A 23,807-nucleotide genomic window follows, 5' to 3' on the forward strand; every position below is an offset into this window, starting at 1 on the left:
CTTCAAGATGAAATATAACATTTAAATCCTTCAGAAATGTCATATTTTCTATATATTTTGTTACTCCTTGTCCCAACTAGACTCTAAGTTAGGTTTTTTTTACTTAAAACGAAACACAATTTAGTCAAAAGTAAGTCGTGTCCCTGCGTGTTACGCTACTATTAAATTGTAGCATTCAAATTATGAAATGTGAAGGCCAAAAGTTCATTTATTTAATTTTCTGCGCATTCCATATTTCTACTATTCGTTGGAGGGGTTAAAATCTCAGTACGGTCTTGTTGCCAAAATAAATTTCAGTTATTTGTTTTTGTTAAATCCCTATAATGTAAGTATATATATATATATATATATATATATATATATATATATATATATATATATATATATATATATATATATATATATATGGTGGCGACTTGTCCAGGGTGTACCCCGCCTTCCGCCCATGTGCAGCTGAGATAGGCTCCAGCACCCCCCGCGACCCTAAAATGGACAAGCGGTAGAAAATGGATGGATATATATATATATATATATATATATATATATATATATATATATATATATATATATATATATATGTGTGCTTTTTTTAAACCAATACTATATATATTTGATTTGTTTATGTATTTTAACCTTTAGGACTCTCCTCAAGTTTGGTCCAATAGACCCAGAAGGGTGTCAGTCATAAAAATGTTAAAAATAAGTCATATCATTCTTTTTTCAACACTTTAAAGCTATCTGCTAATATTAAGACTACTTTTTTAAATGCCGTTATTGCTTAAGAAAACTCTGTTTTCATGGCAAAAACAAAATATTCAACATTTACCCCTTTAAAATTATCTGGGATCCAAAAGTGTCCCACTCATAAAAGTGTTAGAAATAAGTCGTGCATTATTTTTTTACGCCTAAATCTCTAGGTCAACTTTAGATCTATCCATTTATTATATATTTTTATAATTTTTTATGGTTTTTGTTTGTTTTATTACCCTTTTTGGATATTCCCCCCAAAAATATTTCAATATTGAATATTTGATGTGAAATAACAACTTTTTTTTTTTTTTTGGAGTAATGTTAGTTTGAAATAAAAAAAAACTCAATTAAAATTATTTGGGTTCTAAAAGGACCCCACACATAAAATTGTTAAAAAAATAAGTAATACATTATTTTTTACTTTCAATGTTTAAATCTCCAGATCAACTTTAGATCTATCCGTTGATTAAAATGTTGTTTTTTTTGTTTTGGATTCTTTTGTTTAAGGCCCTTTTTGTCATTGAAAACATTGTTTTTTTAATGGCAAACACACAAAAATATGCAATAATTTCCCCCCAAAATATAAATGGAATATTTGATGTCAAGTCATCGGAGCCTTCAATAGATAAATAATTCAAAACAACATTGATTTTTATCCATGATTAATTTTGGAGCAATGACAGTTTAATGGGAAAAAAGCCTGCATAGTAGCTTTGACTTATTAGAGTCAACTTTGCAACTTTTTCTTGTTACATTTGACCAGTTTGCGCTTTAATTTCACTTTTTTTTATGTTGTTTTTGTGTAATAGTATTTTTAGAATGTGCCACAAGTGTTGCGTGCTGCACTTGGGCACCTCTGCTGTAAATAATCACAAAAAGGTTCAAAACTATACATGAAAACAAATACATTCGACCTAAATAGCAGTACATAATGAAAATAAGCAAATAGGTCAAACTCACAGATTTTATTACAATAAAAAATACTCTAATAAACGCAAACAAGAACTAAATAACATACAAAAAATATGCAGATTGTAAATACACTTGTTTACATACTTTTCTACACAACAGAAATGTATTAATATTTATTTACAATGCAATTAAAGCACATATCAAAATGTGTACTTTGTAAACATGCACATGCAGAGAAACACTTCACTGTGCACTAAATCCGGGTTTTTGACATCGGGGCCCAACTTTTCCAATACAGAGGGGCCATTCAAATATTGACACTGATTTAATGATCTTACTCTTGATTTTAATTATATCTAACTTACTTGAAGTTTACAACATTGTCAGATGATATGAAAGGTGTCTTGATCACAAAAAGTATTATCTATTTAACACAAAAACTTTAGGCTTTGGTCAGGCTGATTAGAAAAATAAGTATGAACCAATATACTGCAAGGAATTCTACAAAACCCAAAACCAGTGAAGTTGGCACGTTGTGTAATTCGTAAATAAAATCAGAATACAATGATTTGCAAATCCTTTTCAACTTATATTCAATTGAATAGACTGCAAATACGATATTTAAAGATTGAACTGAGAAACAACGTTTTTTTTTGCAAATAATCATTAACTTAGAATTTAATAGCAGCAACACGTTGCAAAAAAATTGTCACAGGGGCATTTTTACCACTGTGTTACATGGCCTTTCCTTTGAGCTGAGGAGACCAATTTTTGAAGCTTTTCAGGTGGAATTCTTTCCATTCTTGCTTGATGTACAGCTTAAGTTGTTCAACAGTCCGGGGTCTCCGTTGTGGTATTTTAGGCATCATATTACACCACAAATTTTCAATGGGAGACAGGTCTGGAATACAGGCAGGCCACTCTTTTACTACAAAGCTGTTGTAACACGTGGCTTGGCATTGTCTTGCTGAAATAAGCAGGGGCGTCCATGATAACGTTGCTTGGATGGCAACATATGTTACTCCAAAACCTGTATGTACCTTTCAGCATTAATGGTGCCTTCACAGATGTGTAAGTTACCCATGCCTTGGGCACTAATACACCCCCATACCATCACAGATGCTGGCTTTTGAACTTTGCGCCTATAACAATCCGGATGGTTCTTTTTCTCTTTGTTGCAGAGGACACAATGTCCACAGTTTCCAAAAACAATTTGAAATGTGGACTTGTCAGACAACAGAACACTTTTCCAATTTGCATCAGTCCATCTTAAATGAGCTCGGGCCCAGCAAAGCCGGTGTTGTTGATAAATGGCTTTCGCTTTGCATAGTAGAGTTTTCGGTGTATAAAGGATATATGGTGATATCCTTTATACACCGATGTCGCTTTTTGATACAGTACCGCCTGAGGAATCGAAGGTCTGTAATATCATCGCTCAGTTATTTCTCCAGATTCTCTGAACCTTTTGATGATATTACGGACCGTAGATGGTGAAATCCCTAAATTCCATGCAATAGCTCATTGAGAAATGTTGTTCTTAAAGTGCTCGACAATTTGCTCATGCATTTGTTCACAAAGTGGTGACCCTCGCCCCATCCTTGTTTGTGAATGACTGATCATTTCATGGAAGCTGCATTTATACCCAATCATGGCACCCACCTGTTCCCAAGTAGCCTGTTCACCTATGGGATGTTCCAAATAAGTGTTTGATGAGCATTCCTCAACTTTCTCAGTCTTTTTTGCCACTTGTGCCAGTTTTTTTTTTAAACATGTTGCAGGCGTCAAATTCCAAATGAGCTAATATTTGCAAAAAATAACAAAGTTTACCAGTTCGAACAGTAAGTATCTTGTCTTTGCAGTCTATTCAATTGAATATAGGTTTAAAAGGATTAGCAAATCATTGTATTCTGTTTTTATTTACGATTTACACAACGTGGCAACTTCCCTGGTTTTAGGTTTTGTAAATAATAATAACTGACAAAAAATAAAGGAAATAAAATAAATTAATAGTGAATATATTTTAAATAAACAAAGCCCATAAAACACAGCTTCACCATTTAAGTCATAATTGTGCGCTTAATTTTAGCTCCAGACTTCTTTTGTTGGTTTGGTATTGTCATTACTGCCCAGAGTGGTGGAAAAGTGTATTACAATCGAGCAACGCTACGGCCTGGGCAGACCACAGCTTGGAAACAGATATTTTTTGGTGGGCCTCTAGGAGGCGCTCACAGTCAAAAAACAGTGCACTGAATCGTTTAACGTGGTTCATACGTTGCTGAGCATCTCTCCAGGCTCTGCATCCTGCGACGAGAAGACGATAAAAAACGTGCAGAAAGTGCTGAATTTGAGCAGAGCTCTCTTACCCTTCGTCGATAAAAGTATCGTAGGATATTTTGTCTTCGTTTGCGCCTTCAGGACACTCATTGATGTCTTTCATGCCCAAAGAGATGAGCGCTGCACAGGAAACACATGCATTGGTTTGAATCGTGGAGCGTTTGTTCGCGGCAGCGTCGGGAGTGCACTCACCCTGCTTGTATTGTGCAAAAGTGACATGTTTGTCATTAGCCGGATCCACGATCCCGAAGGCTGCGACCAGGTTAGCATGGCTGAGCAGACTTGGCGCTTTTGCACCGGCACCGTCTCTGGATTCTTTGAGCTGTTCTAGTTTCTCAATGAGAAACTCTTTGGGGTCCTCTGAATGGCAGGGGAAAAAAACAGCTCGGTGAGTACTTGTCAGTTAGCAATGCAGTTGCACTTCCAAGACACTAGATGGCAGTGTTGATATCTATGGCAGTGGTTCTTCACCTTGTTGGAGGTACCGAACCCCACCAGTTTCATATGCGCATTCACCGAACCCTTCTTTAGTGAAAAATAAAATAGTCTTTCAAATTCAAGACAAAGTTATATGTTTTTTGACTGGTGCACAAAATGAACTGTGCATGAACATCACCTTGTTGAAAAAACAAAACCAACACAGTGCATGAACTCACAACGAATTACACACCAGCACATCAGATGGAAAATGAGAGGGAACATTGTTTGGGGGTATCCATAATACGCCGATAGGGAGAAGTTTTTATTTACACGATGAGTCGGGTGTATCTTGACCTCTGCGGCAGAGGCTCCGCCGAACCCCTGAGGCCGACTCACCGAAACCCTAGGGTTCGATCGAACCCAGGTTAAGAACCACTGATCTATGGTATGTCGTCTAACTCGGAAGTAGCTTTGTCCATGAAGCGTCGCGTGCAACAAACCTATTGAAATATCCATCGAACCATTCATTTTCTACTGCTTGTCCCTTTCGGGGTTGTGGGGGGTGCTGGAGCCTATCTCAGCTGCATTTGGGCGGAAGGCGGGGTACACCCCTAAGCAACACATATAGACAGAGAACATTGACACTCACATTCACACACTAGGGCCAATTTAGTGTTGCCAATCAACCTATCCCCAGGTAAGACCTCAACGGGGGAGTGGGCGGATGATGGTTGCATGGAAGCTCCATAACGGTCACAAAGGCGGAAGAAGGCTACCGCAAAGATGGGCCCCCAATTGTCTTGGTCTCCATGCCATTGGACCCTGGCCTTCTCTTTGCCAAGGACAGTGTGGTGTCTTGTCTGTGCACCAGTCTCTCCACTTTAAAAGATTCCACGCACAGGCGTTCTCCTGAAGGCAGTCCCACCACCAGGAGGACAATCGCACTCATTTCGAGTGATCGCCGACGACGATCCCCAGGTGCATGTTTTTGGAGGTGGGAGGAAGCCGGAGTACCCGGAGGGAACCCACGCAATCACGGGGAGGACATGCAAACGCCACACAGAAAGATCCCGAGCCTGGGATTGAACTCAGGACTACTCGGGCGGGACCTTCGTATTGGCACCGTTAAATTTTACGGCAGTACGGGCAGAATTCCGTCGCCTATAAAAGTAACGACGCCAACACGTCCACCCCCGCTCGTTAGGAACATTTGTTAATTTTGGAGAGCGATCTATAGCAGTGATTTCTGTTAGTAAATAAAATATTACAATGAGAGATCATTATTATTAATGCCTCTTTGCTAAGTCAGCATTTCAATGTTCTTAATGGTCTTATCCTGGATGAATAAAGATAAATAAGCATGTGAATACATAAAAACCAGGAAGTGAGGACAGTGTGTTGCTAAATGTTTATATACTACATTACCCAGAAGGCATAGCGCTGTAGACAGGAACCGGACGTTAAGTCTGAGCTATACCGAAGGACGATAATTGATCAATAAAGAGATGATATGCTGTCACACGTTGTTGTTCCCGCTTTGTCTACGCAAATAAAGAGACAAATTCCATTGGCGAAATTTACACATATTCGTGAGGAAGTTGTGGGAATCGGACAAAGTTGCGAGGCCTTGTTGAATTTGCGTGAATTTGGTTTCATGGTGACATCCTGGAGGGATATTACGAGCATGCTCAAATGAGTACATTAACTTTTTTTTTGCTAATTTTGCAACCGTTTATCTCCCATAAACATCACGTCATAAACCTTAGTACTTGATATATTCTAATTGTTATCATGCTAACATTAGTATGATTACTTTTTTTGTGCTAATTTTACAACCATTTATTCCCCAGAGTCATATAACTTTGTACTTGATATATGCTAATTGTTAGCATGCAGATGCTAACAACCTAGCATGCTAACATTAGCGTACTAACATTTTTATTGCTAATTTTTCAATCGTTTAGCCCGGAGGCATATAACTCGGTACTTGACGTATGCTAATTGTTAGCATGCTAATGTAAACATACTAGCATGCTAATATTAGCATACTAACTTTTTTTTGTGCTAATTTTACAACCGTTTATCCCAGAGTCACATAAGTTGGTACTTGACATATGCTAATTGTTGTTATGCTAATGTTAATATACTAGAATTCTAACATTAGCATAATAACTTTTTTGCTCATTTTGCAACCGTTTACCCCGGAGTCATATAATTTGGTACTTGACATATGCTAACTGCTAGCTTGCTTACTTTGTGCCGCTAATTTTGCCACCATACACCTTGGAGGTGTATTGGCACTTGACACGACTAACTGTTGGCATGCTACTGTTTTTTAGTTAATTTTGCATGCCTACGCCTCAGAGTCATATACTGTAACTTGGTACTTGTAGCATTCTAACTGCCGGCATGCTAAGGTTAGCATTTCAGTTTGACTTGCGCCCATACAGCATTCACACGCTCTTTCATCATATCCTACCATACCAACTTTATTTAAGAAATTGCATATTCTAGTTCAAACATGAATTTGCAAAACTTCCTGAAACATTCCTCAATCTCAATACGTCTGTGTATAAACTCAGCACTAATGCTGCATGCGCCAAGGGAGCAGTGCCGTGCCGTCACTAGAGGCAGGGGAGGCACGGCCTCACCTGCCATCATGGAAAGAAAAAAAAAAGTAAAAAAAAAAAAAAATTAATAATTAATTTTCCATTTAACTTCACCAGTTTTAGATTATTTTTATTTTTATTTTCACATTTGCCGTTCAAATACTGAGAAGAGACGGTGCGGTGATCAGCAGCCAGTTGAGGCACGTCACTGATTTGTGCCTCAACATGGATTGTGCGCAATGACTCGGCTAACTGCTGGCCTGCTGTGCAGTGAGACCGTATTGCTATATGAATTATATTATACATTTCCATAGTTTAGTTAGCTGAGGTATATAATGTACAGATCTGGTGGGGCTTACCTCTACGCATAGCAAGGGCTCTGAAACCACACTCCTGGACAAGGGATGGACCTTGTTCACTTCTGGAGTTGCTCAGGGCGTGAGGGCACAGGCGGGTGTGGGGATACTCACGAGTCCCCGGCTGAGTGCCTGTACGTTGGAGTTCACCCCAGTGGACAAGAGGGTCGCCTCCCTTCGCCTTAGGGTTGGAGGGGGGAAAACTCTGACTGTTGTTTGTGCATACGCACCAAACAGGAGTTCAGAGTATTCAGCCTTCTTGGATACCTTGCATGGGGTCCTGTATGGGGCACCGGCAGGGGATTCCATAGTCTTGCTGGGGGACTTCAACGCGCACGTGGGCAATGACAGTGATACTTGGACTGGCGTGATTGGGAGGAACGGTCTCCCTGATCTGAACCTGAGTGGTGGATTGTTATTGGACTTCTGTGCTAGTCACGGACTTGCGATAACAAACACCATGTTCAAGCATAAGGATGCTCATAGGTGTACCTGGTACCAGAGCACCCGAGGCCAAAGATCAATGATCGATTTTGTAATCGTATCAGCTGATCTGAGGCCGTATGTTTTGGACACTCGGGTGAAGAGAGGGGCTGAACTGTCAACTGATCACCATCTGGTGGTGAGTTGGGTTAGATGGCGGGGGAAACCTCTGGACAGACCTGGCAAACCCAAGCGTGTAGTGCGGGTGAACTGGGAACGTTTGGAGGAGTCCTCTGTCCGGAAGGACTTCAACTCCCACCTCCGGCGGGACTTCTCTGCCATCCCTGTGGAGGTTGGGGACATTGAACAGGAATGGGCAGTGTTCAAAGCCTCTATTGCTAAAGCTGCAGCTGCGAGCTGTGGCCAGAAGGTCTTAGGTGCCTCAAGGGGCGGTAACCCTCGAACACCCTGGTGGACAGTGGTGGTCAGGGAAGCCGTCCGACTGAAGAAGGAGTCCTACCGGGGTATGTTATCCCGGGGGACTCCGGAGGCAGTTGCAAGGTACCGACGGGCCCGAAGGGCAGCGGCCGTGGCTGTGGACGAGGCTAAGCAGAGGGTGTGGGAGCAGTTCGGGGAATCCATGGAGAAGGACTATCGGGCGGCACCAAAGCTGTTCTGGAAGACCATACGGCACCTCAGGAGGGGGAAGCAGGGAACCATCCAAGCTGTGTACGGCAAGGATGGGACTTTGCTGACTTCAAGTGAGGAAGTCGTAGGGCGTTGGAAAGAGCACTTTGAGGAACTCCTGAACCCAAATACATCAGACACACCCTCCCTGATAGGAGCAGGGCCTGAGGATGATGGGGGATCGACGTCGATCTCTCGGGGTGAAGTCACTGAGGTAGTTAGACAACTCCACAGTGGCAAAGCTCCGGGGGTTGACGAGATCCGTCCAGAAATGCTGAAGGCTCTGGGTGTTGATGGGCTGTCTTGGTTGATACGCCTTTTCAACATTGCGTGGAAGTCTGGGACAGTGCCGAGGGAGTGGCAGACTGGGGTGGTGGTTCCCCTTTTCAAAAAGGGGGACCAGAGGGTGTGTGCTAATTACAGGGGTATCACACTACTCAGCCTCCCTGGGAAAGTTTACGCCAAGGTACTGGAAAGGAGGGTCCGGCCGATAGTCGAACCTCAGATTCAAGAGGAGCAATGTGGATTCCGTCCTGGTCGTGGAACAACTGACCAACTCTTTACGCTTGCGAGAATCCTGGAGAGGGCCTGGGAGTATGCCTATCCAGTCTACATGTGTTTTGTGGATTTGGAGAAGGCGTATGACCGCGTCCCTCGGGAGATCTTGTGGGAGGTGCTGAGGGAGTACGGAGTGAGGGGAACCCTGCTGAGGGCCATCCAATCTCTGTACAACCAAAGCGAGAGTTGTGTCCGGGTGCTTGGATGTAAGTCGGATCCGTTTCCAGTGGGGGTTGGTCTCCGCCAGGGCTGCGCTCTGTCACCTATCCTGTTTGTGATTTTCATGGACAGGATTTCTAGGCGGAGTCGTGGCCATGGCGGAGAGGGTATACGTCTCGGGGGGCTAAAGGTTGCGTCACTGCTGTTTGCAGATGATGTGGTCCTGATGGCACCTTCGGTTCGTGACCTTCAGCTCTCACTGGATCGGTTCGCAGCCGAGTGTTCAGCGGCTGGAATGAGGATCAGCATCTCCAAATCTGAGGCCATGGTTCTCAGCAGGAAACCGATGGTTTGTACAGTCCGGGTAGGGGACAGGACTCTGTCCCAGGTGGAGGAGTTTAAGTATCTCGGGGTATTGTTCACGAGTGAGGGAAAGATGGAGAAGGAAATCAGCCGGAGAATCGGAGCAGCTGGGGCAGTATTGCAGTCTCTCTGCCGCACTGTTGTGACGAAACGGGAGCTGAGTCAGAAGGCAAAGCTCTCGGTCTACCGAGCTATCTACATTCCTACTCTCACCTATGGTCATGAAGTGTGGGTAATGACCGAAAGAATAAGATCGCGGATACAAGCGGCCGAAATGAGTTTCCTCAGAAGGGTGGGTGGCATCTCCCTTAGAGATAGGGTGAGAAGTGCAGTCACCCGAGAGAGACTCGGAGTAGAGCCGCTGCTCCTTCGCTTGGAAAGGAGCCAGCTTAGGTGGTTCGGGCATCTCGTGCGGATGCCTCACGAGCGTCTCCCTAGGGAGGTCCTTGTTGCACGTCCCACTGGGAGGAGGCCCCCCGGCAGGCCAAGGACCAGATGGGGGGATTACATCTCCTCTCTGGCCTGGGAACGCTTCGGGATTCCCCAGGAGGAAGTCGCAAATGTTGCTCTGGAGAGGGAAGTCTGGGGGTCTTTGCTGGAGCTGCTGTCCCCGCGACCCGATTCCGGATAAGCGGTTGAAGATGGATGGATGGATGGATATAATGTACAGTGTATTTTGTCAACAACTGTATGTGTGTAACGTATTTCTTGTGCTGAGCGATCATAAAACTGGAGGCTCGTCTCATAACCCCGCCTCCTGGTGCCAAGCATCTCCGCCGCAGAATGCACCGCCCGACGGGAGCGCCACACTAACCAAAGCCCACACCCAAACCCTCCACGTGCAAGACAGAATCCACCCAAAAAAAGTCACTTAACAAGAAGCCAAAAAGTGCAAAAACAACAATGCTCGCGTGGCGCGCCGGAGGAGCCGTGAACAGGGACACAACATTAGGTACACCTGCAGACAGCAGCGCGGATTTCATATTTCATTCATTCACAACTCTTCCAACACAAACACCACTGCTCCCGCACTTATAAGTAAAGGTAAGACCATAATAACGTTTTTTTTTTAATTAAATGTGCTTTTTTGTGTGCATGCTACAGTTTGTAAGTGTAAAGTTAAAGTAAAGTAGCAATGATTGTCACACACACACTAGGTGTGGTGAAATGTGTCCTCTGCATTTGACCCATCCCCTTGTTCACCCCCTGGGAGGTGAGGGGAGCAGTGGGCAGCAGCGTGCCTGGGAATAATTTTTGGTGATTTAACCCCCAATTCCAACCCTTGATGCTGAGTGCCAAGCAGGGAAGAATGCTGGTATGAGCTTTTAAACACAACCCGTTAACTGCTGCCAATCACATGGTGAATAAGATACTCTTTAGGGTTCATATGTTTTGTAAATCTGACTGTGATGAAGTCAGTGCCTCACCAGACATGAACCTCACCGCACGCCACTGCAAGGGAGTCTATAGAAATGTCCAGGGAAATTTGACATTGTATTCTTTACGGGTGATGGAGCAGGAAAGGGCTAGGAATATTCAAAAAAATTGGGCTAAAAACATTTCAAATTAGGTGCCCAGTCTTTCATTGATTGAGATTTTCCATGAGCTTCTTCACACAAAACGGGGCCCCTATACGCATAGCGTGTGATCGGGGGCTGCTTTGCATGGGTGTGGCCCCCACAGGAGGCGCAGTGTGGTGTCAGGCAGCCATTTTAGTAGAGTAGTATATGCTTATTAAAATGTAAAAGTGAACACAGCCCATGCCTTATCAAAATATTTTCAGGCGCTGACTTGAGAGACCGTGCCCTCTGCTGGACTCACAGCTGCAGTACTCCTTTCCCCCTGCAGATGTCGCCATTACAAAACTATTCAAACCGTTAACACATTGCTGAACTATAGCCATAAAAACAATTGCTTCGTAGATAAAAAAAAAAAAAAAGTCTCACCGGGTCTGTAAAAGAAGAGCATGCTTGTCAAGTTTTTCATGAGGTCGAAGACTTTGTGTTTCTCCAAATAAGCAGCGGCTTCTTTCTCTCGCTCCGTCGCCATCTTGTCTTCTTTTGTTTGCGTATGTTGGTTGCTAGGCGACGACAACACTCTTGTTGCTTCTTTGCCTTGCTGTTTGTTAAGAATAATTATTAATAACAATTATTTAGTTCGATTAATACTTGAATAAAAGAGTATATTGCAAATTTCTGTCAGTCGGCCTATTGAAAAAAATATAAAACCCCGTGCTTTAAAAAGTGGATCAAATATGATCGGACTGCTTATTAAATAAATACAATTTAACAAATTCAAACTACCTTGAACACTGTAAAATATAATTTTTTGCACGTTTGCTAAAATTGTACTTTACCAAATATAAGCACTTAAATCTTTCTAAAATGTAATTTTTTCTATATTTTTGTGACTCATTGTTTTCTCAACAACAACAAGAAAAAGTTAAAAATCACACTCAGTCCTGTTGCCCTAACACATGACCCCATTCTTATATTATAAAATCTTAAATCGATGTTCAGTGTCAACATGTCGTTATGTCTCATCTGGATATGTTTTCTGTATTGGATCATTCTGGAAAACTCACTCCTGTGACTTTCAGCCATGTTACTCAAATGAGACATCTTCACTATTGGAACATTGTACATAAAAAAATGTTGCCTAAGATAGGCCAGTATACAAATTGAGCATCGTGTAATATGAAAAAAGAAATTAAAGTTGGTTTTGAAGGCAAGAAAATGGCACCCTTTGAGTGGAATGTCCTTATTTTAATAATACAAAAACATTTTATTCTTTTTATTTTTTTAAATGGCACCCTTGAGGGCACCTGAGTGGAATGGCCTTATTTTAATAATAAAACAAATAAATGATAAATGGGTTATACTTGTATAGCGCTTTTCTACCTTCAAGGTACTCAAAGCGCTTTGACAGTATTTCCACATTCACCCATTCACACACACATTCACACACTGATGGCGGGAGCTGCCATGCAAGGCGCTAACCAGCAGCCGTCAGGAGCAAGGGTGAAGTGTCTAAATAAATAAAATGGCACCCTTTGAGTGGAATGTCCTTATTTTAATAATAAATAAAAATTAAAAGTTAGTCTAAGTCTAATTTTGCATTTTGCGGAGTGGTGTTCTACTACATTTCCTTAACCAATTAATTCGGGGAAATCAATCTTTTTTTAAATTTAAATTACCATGGATTTAATTACCGAGACCATTCGTGTATTTGTATAGTATGGCCAACTAAACAACAGGCGCCATTTTTGCTACCAAGGACGTGCGCGGCTGTGGCCGGATGCATGCAATTGCTGTCGTTTTCCTGACAAAATAAACCAAAATATCACGTCTATATAATTCTAAATTTACAATAAAACATGCTTTTATTTTGAATTATAATTTTGCAGCCGCATTTGACTGCACTCATGTAGTGTTTAGTAACCAGCAGGCACTCTAAAACGTCACCAAAAACGTTAAATAATACACCAAACTGGAAAAATTATTTATCACCCTCATTTTTCCAAAATCTTCATTAGCTTTGGACCAACAATCAGAAATTGTTTGGACCTTTGTGTGAAGTATGTCAACTGTGCTGTTTAATGTACTTGTAATCACTGTGCCTTTGCTTTTAGACTTCAACTTTATTGATCCACTATCAATATCATTACGCCCAAATTAGGCTTGCTTTTACTCTTTCAATATCCGTCTATTTGTATTCGACTTTCTTTTCTGCTGTTACCGAATAGCATTGTCTTAGTTTTAGTTAGTTTTTGTCAAAACCATCCCTTCAATTTGTTCTTTTCTTCTGTTATTATTTGGATTAGCTCATGAACAAAACGCTGACGACGTGTCGTGCTTTCGCCTCGCATGAGACGCTGTAGTCGGTGGCTGTCCAGTGTTGACGGCGAACCTTCACTTCCCATACTTCTTTCCGGGGTTGTGGGAAAAGCGACGTCAAATTTTTCCGCGATGCTGCACAAGATGGCGTTTTTACACGTCGAAAAACTAACGAGGAAGCGCCGCAAACACATGGGATCAGCCAAAGTTGGTAGCAGTCATGGCGCCCTGTAGTCACGTGAGTGACTACATCATTATTTATTTAACACTTAAATCTCTAGAGTTTATATCAACTTCAGATCTAACTGTCAATTCTAAGTTAGTTTGTTATGTTTTTTTTTTTTTTAAAGTTGGCAGCAGTCATGGCGCCCTGTAATCACGTGAGTGCCGTTCGACCAATCATTGAGGAGAGCGCCTGGAACCGGGTTGGCCATACTCTCGTTATACACGACTCAGGTTAAGACTAAATGAACAGCGCCCCTGCTGGTTGTAGCAAACGAGTGCAGTCCAGCTGCACAGCATAACTTAACTTCCACACAACTAATTCTTAAAATAAACTGATGACTAAGCCCATCCTTCCACTAAATACTGATTATCAGAATCAGAAATCAGAAATACTTTATTAATCCCCGAGGGGAAATTTAAATTTTCAGCATTTTATGCATTCTAAAAGTGGTTATCCTAACAAATTAATTTTTATTTTCTAAATTAAAGGTTGCCGAGAGACATTTTGATATTTTTGATTCAGTAAAAAGGCTGAAAAAGATAGAATAGTGATTTCATTTATTTAGGACATCTTTGAACATATATATTAATTTAGTGGCTTTACTGCGATGGCCTATAAGCAACGTTTCTCCCGCATTACCAAGAAATTAAAGGTGTGAGAGTGCAGGTAAAAATAAACACAGAGGCTGTGTCTGAATCTGTGCACTCCCGTACTTACACTTTGCATTTTTGTAGTGCACGGCTGCATTCACACGGACAGTGCCCCAAATGGCGAGTGTGCAGCCATCAATCATCGCCATCTTGAACACTCATTGAAGTGTACTGAACAAAAGTATTCCCTTTGCAGACACAGCCCAAACAGTCATTTTGAGGCACCGGGATGTCTTGCAGCCAACGACAAAGTTGTGATGATTCAGCGTCCGTCCTATCAAATACGTCCCCACATCAGTCCAGCTTCTGTTTGCCCTCCAGTTGCTGTTCAATGGCCACCGTCATTTTTTCACGGACTTTGAAGCCGAGCAATTCCGTCCGAAGCTCGCCAGGCTTTGGCGGCGTCTCCGGTATACTCTGATGGAAGTGGTTAAAAAAAACATGCGGTTATTATTAATAAGATATTAATCAAAACAGTAAAGGTTAAAAACAAATACTTGGCAGTAATAATTTGCAATATTGTGCGGACTAGCAATGATGGATGTCACAGTATAGTAAATATCCTGGTATGTGACCGTATCAAATCATTGCAATATTATTTGCACCTAAAAATACTTATTGGTTGTAATAAAAATGATTAAAACATTTAAGCATTATGCTTGCCTTCAATTACAGTAGATGTGTTTATGCTTAACATTACAGCCACTTACTTTTACACACTATGGAATTAAAAAAGTTTTTTTTTTTTAAAATACTACAATAATATCGTGCCCTGCAGCTGGGATAGGCTCCAGCACCCCATGCGGCTCAGAGACGGACAAGCGGTAGAAAATGGATGGATGGATGGTCTTAAAAGAGAACTGCACTTTTTTTTGGAATTTTGCCTATCGTTCACAATCATAAGAGGCAAGAACACACGTCTTTTTTTCCCTTTTTTTTTTTTAAAAAGGATTTTTAAAGGCCTACTGAAATGAATTTTTTTTATTTAAACGGGGATAGCAGATCCATATTATGTGTCATACTTGATCATTTCGCGATATTGCCATATTTTTGCTGAAAGGATTTAGTAGAGAACATAGACGATAAAGTTCGCAACTTTTGGTCGCTGATAAAAAAAGCCTTGCCTGTACCGGCAGTAGCGTGACGTCACAAATTGAAGGGCTCCTCACATTTCCCCATTGTTTACACCAGCAGCGAGAGCGATTCGGACCGAGAAAGCGATGATTACCCCGTTAATTTGAACGAGGATGAAAGATTTGTGGATGAGGAACGTAAGAGTGACGGACTAGAGTGCAGTGCAGGACGTATCTTTTTTCGCTCTGACCGTAACTTAGGTAAAAGGGCTCATTGGATTGCACACTTTCTCCTTTTTCTATTGTGGATCACGGATTTGTATTTTAAACCACCTCGGATACTATATCCTCTTGAAAATGAGAGTCAAGAACGCGAAATGGACATTCACAGAGACTTTTATCTCCACGACAATACATCGGTGAAGCACTTTAGCTACGGAGCTAACGTGATAGCATTGCGCTTAAATGCAGAAATAATAAAATAAAAGAAATAAGCCCCTGACTGGAAGGATAGACAGAAGATCAACAATACTACTATCAGGAGACACCGAACCAAACACTGGACCTGTAACTACACGGTAACTACTGTGCCGCCTGTTGAAGCCTAGCAATGCTGTTGCTAACGACGCCATTGAAGCTAACTTAGCTACAGGACCTCGTCAGAGCTATGATAAAAACATTAGCGCTCCACCTACGCCAGCCCTCATCTGCTCATCAACACCCGTGCTCACCTGCGTTCCAGCGATCGACGGCCCGATGAAGGACTTCACCCGATCATCGATGCGGTCGGCGGCTAGCGTCGGATAGCGCGTCTGCTATCTGACTCAAAGTCCTCCTGGTTGTGTTGCTGCAGCCAGCCGCTAATAAACCGATCCCACCTACAGCTTTCTTCTTTGCAGTCTCCATTGTTTATTAAACAAATTGCAAAAGATTCACCAACACAGATGTCCAGAATACTGTGGAATTTTGCGATGAAAACAGAGCTGTTTGTATTGTGATACAATGTGTCCGAATACTTCCGTTTCAACCATTGACGTCACGCACAAACGTCATCATACATAGATGTTTTCAACCGGAAGTTCCCCGGGAAATTTAAAATTGCACTTTATAAGTTAACCCGGCCGTATTGGCATGTGTTGCAATGTTAAGATTTCATCATTGATATATAAACGATCAGACTGCATGGTCGGTAGTAGTGGGTTTCAGTAGGCCTTTAAGATGATAGAAGACGCGTGGAAAATGCGGTGAACGGAAGTCACTGTTGAAGCCTTCAAATCCCTCTAAACAACTTCAAAACCCTCCATTAAACAATTGATATATACACTGCAAGTATATATCAATCAATCAATCAATGTTTATTTATATAGCCCTAAATCACAAGTGTCTCAAAGGGCTGTACAAGCCACAACGACATCCTCGGTACAGAGCCCACAAACGGGCAAGGAAAACTCACCCCAGTGGGACGTCAATGTGAATGACTATGAGAAACCTTGGAGAGGACCACATATGTGGGTAACCCCCCCCCCCTCTAGGGGAGACCGAAAGCAATGGATGTCGAGTGGGTCTGACATAATATTGTGAAAGTCCAACACATCAGCGAAAGTCCAGTCCATGGTGGGGCCAGCAGGAACCATCCCGAGCGGAGACGGGTCAGCAGCGTAGAGATGTCCCCATCCGATGAACAGGCTAGCGGTAGACCCCGGGTTGGGAGCAGAGTAGAAAAGAAAAGAAAAGAAACGGCAGATCAACTGGTCTAAAAAGGGAGTCTATTTAAAGGCTAGAGTATACAAATGAGTTTTAAGATGAGACTTAAATGCTTCTACTGAGGTAGCATCTCTAACTTTTACCGGGAGGGCATTCCATAGTATTGGAGCCCGAATAGAAAACGCTCTATAGCCCGCAGACTTTTTTTGGGCTCTGGAAATCACTAATAAGCCGGAGTTCTTTGAACGCAGATTTCTTGCCGGGACATATGGTACAATACAATCGGCAAGATAGGCAGGAGCTTGACCGTGTAGTATTTTATACGCAAGTAGTAAAACCTTAAAGTCGCATCTTAGGTGCACAGGAAGCCAGTGAATGTGAGCCAGTATAGGCGTAATATGATCAAACTTTCTTGTTTTTGTCAAAAGTCTAGCAGCCGCATTTTGTACCATCTGTAATCTTTTAATGCTAGACATAGGGAGGCCCGAAAATAAAACGTTACAGTAATCGAGACGAGATGTAACGAACGCATGGATAATGATCTCAGCATCGTTTGTGGACAAAATGGAACGAATTTTAGCGATATTACGGAGATGAAAGAAGGCCGTTTAAGTAACACTCTTAATGTGTGACTCAAACGAGAGAGTTGGGTCGAAGATAATACCTAGATTCTTTACCGAGTCGCCTTGTTTAATTGTTTGGTTGTCAAATGTTAAGGTGGTATTATTAAATAGATGTCGGTGTTGAGCAGGACCGATAATCAGCATTTCCGTTTTCTTAGCGTTGAGTTGCAAAAAGTTAGCGGACATCCATTGTTTAATTTCATTAAGACACGCCTCCAGCTGACTACAATCCGGCGTGTTGGTCAGCTTTAGGGGCATGTAGAGTTGAGTGTCATCAGCATAACAGTGAAAGCTAACACCGTATTTGCGTATGATGTCACCTAGCGGCAGCATGTAAATACTAAAGAGTGCAGGGCCAAGAACCGAACCCTGGGGAACTCCGCACGTTACCTTGACATAGTCCGAGGTCACATTGTTATGGGAGACACACTGCATCCTGTCAGTAAGATAAGAGTTAAACCAAGACAAGGCTAAGTCTGACATCCCAATACGCGTTTTGATACGCTCTAATAAAATATTATGATCAACAGTATCGAAAGCGGCGCTAAGATCAAGAAGCAGCAACATAGATGACGCATCAGAATCCATCGTTAGCAATAGATCATTAGTCATTTTTGCGAGGGCTGTCTCCGTAGAGTGATTTGCCCTGAAACCGGATTGCAGAGGACAAATTTCACCACACCTAGTGTGTGTGTGACAATCATTGGTACTTTAACTTTAACTTAAAAGGTTCACAGAGTTTGTTAGACGCTAAGTGTTCATTTAGCTGCTGTGCGACAATTTTTTCGAGGATTTTCGAGATGAACGGAAGGTGGGACATCGGCCGGTAGTTTACCATGAGGTCAGGATCGAGGTTAGGTCTTTTGAGTAGAGGATGAATAACCGCTTTTTTGAATGCTAGGGGAACAGTGCCAGAGGAAAGTGATACGTTTATAATATTTAACACTGATGGACCTAATAAAACAAAAAGCTCCTTGATAAGTTTCCCAGGAATTGGGTCAAGTATATATAATGTAGTAACAGACACGTTCATAACAATATGAAATAAATACAATATTTACCGTATTTTGAATATTTCAATCATTGCCGAAAATAATTCCTCTGCGCATTTATTTCCGTTTACATAGCAGCGCACGTCTGACTTCTGGCAACAAATGTGTGTTCCTACTTCCAGAAACAAAGGTGTATGTGTTGTAATCATGGCAGACTTGGTAATAAACAACGAAGACGACTATTTTTGGACAAATGAGGATTCACAACCTTATCTTTTTGAAGCTGAATATACGGAAGATGAACAGCTGCTTCTAGAAGCAGGCCCGAAGAAAGGGTGAGACGTTGGAGCAGACGGAAGCCGAGAGAGTGAGGTCAAAGTGAAGACTCTATAAAAGGTGGAACTTGGAGCCAAGCTATTTCGACATGGATGGAGTGCTTACTGAAATAAACCAGGAAAAACGTCTCCGGCCAGCTGGACCAAAACACACAACTTGGGCTCCATGTGGAGCCCATCAAAATCCAGGGCCGGGAGGTGGCAGTACAAGTACCTGGGAGTCCACTTGAACAGCAGACTGGACTGGAAGGACAACAGCAAAGCTGTATACAAGAAGGGCATGAGCAGACTTTTTTTTCCTGAGGAAGCTTAGGTCCTTTAATGTGTGCAGCAAGCTGTTGGAGATCTTTTTTCAGTCTGTTGTGGCCGGTGCCCTGTACTTTGCAGTGTTTTGTTGGGGCAGCAGCACCAACAAAAGGGACTTAAACCGGATTGACAAACTGGTCGCCATCATGGACAATCCTGCCCACCCACTGCACCAGACAATTGGAGTATGAGCTCCGCTGTCCCTCATACTCTAACAGGCTCCTTCAGCTTTGTTCCCACAGTGTTCGATTCAAGAACTCCTTCATTCCGCACTCCATCCAGCTGTATAATCACTCGCCGTACAGCAATAGATGATATTTGTCTATTACCTGAACGCTTCTATGTTAGCTACCTCTCTTTGTTTATAATGTATACTTTCTGCTGGATCTTTCTATTTCATGCTGGCCCTTTTTTTTTTGCTGCAGCTGTTACATAAACTGTAATATTCCATCCATCCATCCATTCTCTACCGCTTGTCCCTTTCGGGTTCACGGGGGGGGGGGGGGTGCTGGAGCCTATTTCAGCTGCATTCAGGCGGAAGGCGGGGTACACCTTCGACAAGTCGCCACCTCATGGCAGGGCCAACACAGACAGACAGACAACATTCACACACTAGGGCCAATTTAGTGTTGCCCATTCAACCTATCCCCAGGTGCATGTCTTTGGAGGTGGGAGGAAGCCGGAGTACCCGGAGGGAACCCACAAAGTCATGGGGAGAACATGCAAACTCCACACCGAAAGATCCCCAGCACAGGATCGAACCCAGGACCTTCGTATTGTGAGGCACACATACTAACCCCTGCACCACTGTGCAGCCCAAAAACTGTAATATTGTACATGGTAATTTGGATTTATTATGTATTGTATATATTATATAAAATATAATGCAATAATATAATACATCAGTGTACATTATATACTGTATATACAATATGTAAATATTACATATGTGTTATATTTTATATTGCTACAATGGTACATTTTTAGTCTACTTAATACCTGCATTATCCTTTCCATCCTTACCCTTTTCCATCCTTTGAAACTCAGCTACTGTGTGGAACAATTTCCCTCGTGGATCAATAAAGTTTGCGAAAATATGACCATATCACACAAATTCTCAAATCCCTTCACAGGCTTCCTGTTCCACTCAGGACTGAATACAAAGTCCCCCTACTAACCCACCAGTGCCTCCATGGAAATGCCCCCCCTCTACCTCAAAGAACTACTCACCCCCAAATCCTCCACTCGACACCTCCGCTCCGGACAGACTAACCTCCTCCAACCTACTCGGTGGCCTAGTGGTTAGAGTGTCCGCCCTGAGATCGGTAGGTTGTGAGTTTGAACCCCGGCCGAGTCATACCAAAGACTAAAAAAAAATGGGACCCATTACCTCCCTGCTTGGCACTCAGCATCAAGGGTTGGAATTGGGGGTTAAATCACCAGAAATGATTCCCGGGCACGGCACCGTTGCTGCCCACTGCTCCCCTCACCTCCCAGGGGGTGAACAAGGGGATGGGTCAAATGCAGAGGACCAATTTCACCACACCTAGTGTGTGTGTGACAATCATTGGTACTTTAACTTTAATATATAATATGTAAATATGACATGTTATATTTTATATTGCTACAATAGTAATTTTTTTGTCTACTTAATACCTGCATTATCCTTTCCATCCTTACCCTTTCCATTCTTTGAAACTCAGCTACTATGTGGAACAATTTCCCTCGTGGATCAATAAAGTTTGCGGAAATATGACCATATCACACAAATTCTCAAATCCCTTCACTGGCTTCCTGTTCGACTCAGGATTGAATACAAAGTCTCCCTACTAACCCACCAGTGCCTCCATGGAAATGCCCCCCTCTAACCTCAAAGAACTACTCACCCCCAAATCCTCCACTCGACACCGCCGCTCCGGACAGGCTAACCTCCTCCAACCTCCGAGGACAAAGCTGCGAACAATGGGAGACCGGGCTTTCTGCTACGCCGCTCCCAGTCTGTGTAACGCTCTCCCTGACCACCTGAGGGCACCACAGCCTGTGGATGCTTTTAAAAAAAGACTTAAAAACCCTTCTTTTTAAAAAAGCCTTTTTTTTTTAGATATATGCATACTAGTTCTAGCTATTTGGCTGTTCTAGTTTTTATTTGTATTTATTATCTTTTTATTTTTATTTTTTTAAATACACTGTAGCACTTTGAGGTTGTTTACTCAATGTAAAGTGCTTTTTACAAATAAAATCTATTATTAAGTCTAAGTCGAGTGAGTCACATTTTAATATCGATCATGATATTAAAAATTCGATGACTTACCCCACGTCTAAATGTTAGTATTATTCAAGTATTTATTTATGGTATAATAAATAATGCCTTCTCACCAGGTCGGGTAAGTAGTACTGGTGGACCACCTGCGCCCCTGCAAACAGTGCCAGCATGCTTGCTCCATACATCCTCAGGTAGCGAGTCCATGACACCCCAGCAGGCATGTTCTCAGCTCGGAGGTGATGTGGTTCGGGCTGGAACACCCTTAAAGGACAAATGCAATCATTACATAAGAACTTGGTTTGTTTACAAAACGGCACCACTCCACATTGATACTTGAACAACAACAACAACAACATGCTAGCTGCCAAGCTAGCTGCTTTAACCCCTGATGTCACCTCGCGGCTAGCGCACAGAACATTAACAAAGGAGCCAGACCACAATAACACACAATTATTCCACCGAATGAATACAAACCTCGTTTATTTCAGTAGAGTATGTGGGAAAAAAAGTTTAAAAAACACTATTCCGGAATCATTACCAAACATCAGGACACAAGAGCAAATCACAGATCGCATATGTAGAGTTTTACAATACAGAGCACCTACTCTTTGGCTTTTTTATTAAACGTCCACATGGTTGTTAAACAAGTAATTACCTGTGATTATTATAAGATTAATAAAGTGTGCTACGTATATAAATAAACATATACAAATGGTAAAGATATTACTTAAATGTTTTTAAAGGCTTTCCTACCGAGTGATACACCTTACATGTGTAAACGATCTTTGGTCGCAGTGTTCTTCGACTGGGAGGAAAAAAGGCTTTTTAAGCTTGTCGCCAGCTAGCGGTGAGGCTTATACAAAAAATTCTAGACAAAATACAACTTTTTGTTCAACTTCACCAAAACATATTAAGGTTTAGGATGCGTTATTGTTTATAAATGTGTTAATTTATTAATATTTGCCTTTTGTTTTTGTATTGCGTTCCCCGGCCCCGGCAGGTCACCTCCCAACCACCAGGTGGCGGTAGCAACAGAGGCTGCAAAGTTTAAATGATTAATTGATTGAAACTTTTATTAGTAGATTGTACAGTACAGTACATATTCCGTACAATTGACCACTAAATGGTAACACCCGAATAAGTTTTTCAACTTGTGTAAGTCGGGGTCCACGTTAATCAATTCATGGGCCTTGGTCTTTGTTTTTTGTTTTGTTTTGTTTTTTAATTTTTTTTATTGAACAATTGTACAAACAAACATATATTCAGAATGTACACAAAATCTAAGGCACTTTCATCATAACAATTTTCAACATCCACCAGGTTGAGCAATTATTGTCTGTAACAAAAAATGTCAAGGAAAGAGAATAAAAGCAAATACAAATATAATATTAAAAAAATAAAAAACTTGAATAAATAATAAAAAACAGTATAAGATGCAATATACAAAGAAAAAAAGGCTAATATAAATAATTTTATATTTCTCCAATAAAGATATACATTTAAGGGCTTTTGTATTTTTAACCATTTTCCAAGATATAATTGATAATTTGAAAGCATTAAGCCAATGGGAAAATGTAGGTTTTACTTTCAGAAATTGACAATGATGTATAAAAAATTTAGCTTGAAGCATAATAATATTAACGAGCATTTCTATGTTACTATCATTTATAATTTTGAATGGTCTTTGTTTTGTATCTCCCAACCATCAAGTGGCGGTACGCACAGAGGCCGCAAAGTTTAAAATGGTCTTTGTTTTTTGGGTTTTTATTTTTTAAATTTTTTTTTATTGAACAATTGTACAAACAAACATATATTCAGAATGTACACAAAATCTAAGGCACTTTCATCATAACAATTTTCAACATCCACCAGGTTGAGCAATTATTGTCTTTAACAAAAAATGTCAAGGAAAGAGAATAAAAGCAAATACAAATAAAATATTTAAAAAAATAAAAAAACTTAAATAAATAATAAAAAATAGGATAAGATGCAAAATACAAAGAAAAAAAGGCTAATATAAATCATTTTATATTTCTCCAATAAAGATATAAATTTAAGGGCTTTTGTATTTTTAACCATTTTCCAAGATTTAATTGATAATTTGAAAGTATTAAGCCAATGGGAAAATGTAGGTTTTACTTTCAGAAATTGACAATGATGTATAAAAAATGTAGCTTGAAGCATAATAATATTAACAAGCATTTCTATGTTACTATCATTTATAATTT

At 41.3% G+C, this 23,807-nt stretch overlaps 2 protein-coding genes across 5 annotated transcripts; both read right to left on the reverse strand.

The window, feature by feature from the left end:
• Window positions 1–1,462: 1,462 nt before the first annotated feature.
• Window positions 1,463–11,626, reverse strand: si:dkey-42p14.3 (EF-hand calcium-binding domain-containing protein 10). Its single transcript, XM_062040674.1, has 4 exons — window positions 11,518–11,626; window positions 4,189–4,356; window positions 4,026–4,116; window positions 1,463–3,963 (listed from the first exon to the last, which is right to left on the reverse strand). The coding sequence occupies exons 1-4, from the start codon at window positions 11,618–11,620 to the stop codon at window positions 3,918–3,920; spliced, it is 408 nt and encodes a 135-aa protein (XP_061896658.1). The 5' UTR covers window positions 11,621–11,626; the 3' UTR covers window positions 1,463–3,917.
• Window positions 11,627–14,069: 2,443 nt separating this feature from the next.
• LOC133645801 (ubiquinol-cytochrome-c reductase complex assembly factor 6) lies at window positions 14,070–22,390 on the reverse strand. 4 transcript variants are annotated; one of them, XM_062040676.1, is made up of 4 exons: window positions 22,333–22,390; window positions 21,693–21,840; window positions 21,203–21,338; window positions 14,070–14,700 (listed from the first exon to the last, which is right to left on the reverse strand). In XM_062040676.1, exons 2-4 carry the CDS (start codon window positions 21,798–21,800, stop codon window positions 14,633–14,635), a joined length of 312 nt encoding a protein of 103 aa, XP_061896660.1. In that variant the 5' UTR covers window positions 21,801–21,840; window positions 22,333–22,390; the 3' UTR covers window positions 14,070–14,632. The 4 variants fall into 4 exon arrangements, with proteins under 4 accessions (XP_061896660.1, XP_061896661.1, XP_061896659.1 ...); XM_062040677.1 differs by lacking the exon at window positions 22,333–22,390 and adding an exon at window positions 22,054–22,316 and having other exon boundaries at window positions 21,693–21,830; XM_062040675.1 differs by lacking the exon at window positions 22,333–22,390 and adding an exon at window positions 22,054–22,234 and having other exon boundaries at window positions 14,074–14,700.
• Window positions 22,391–23,807: the final 1,417 nt, after the last annotated feature.

Source organism: Entelurus aequoreus, linkage group LG03 (genome assembly GCF_033978785.1).
Source record: "Entelurus aequoreus isolate RoL-2023_Sb linkage group LG03, RoL_Eaeq_v1.1, whole genome shotgun sequence".
NCBI classification, from domain to species: domain Eukaryota; kingdom Metazoa; phylum Chordata; class Actinopteri; order Syngnathiformes; family Syngnathidae; genus Entelurus; species Entelurus aequoreus.

Bases quoted from the DNA above. Each gene is read 5' to 3' on its own strand.
- si:dkey-42p14.3 (XM_062040674.1), bottom strand. From the start codon at position 11,620: ATGGCGACGGAGCGAGAGAAAGAAGCCGCTGCTTATTTGGAGAAACAC. The intron at 4,357-11,517 runs GTGAGACTTTTT...CCTGCCATTCAG, and splicing joins GCTCTTCTTTTACAGACCCG to AGGACCCCAAAGAGTTTCTC. The intron at 4,117-4,188 runs GTGAGTGCACTC...TTTCCTGTGCAG, and splicing joins TTTTGCACAATACAAGCAGG to CGCTCATCTCTTTGGGCATG.
- LOC133645801 (XM_062040676.1), bottom strand. From the start codon at position 21,800: ATGCCTGCTGGGGTGTCATGGACTCGCTACCTGAGGATGTATGGAGCA. The intron at 21,339-21,692 runs GTGAGAAGGCAT...TGGTGCCCTCAG, and splicing joins AGTACTACTTACCCGACCTG to GTGGTCAGGGAGAGCGTTAC. The intron at 14,701-21,202 runs GTGAGTAGTTCT...CACTTCCATCAG, and splicing joins GTCGAGTGGAGGATTTGGGG to AGTATACCGGAGACGCCGCC.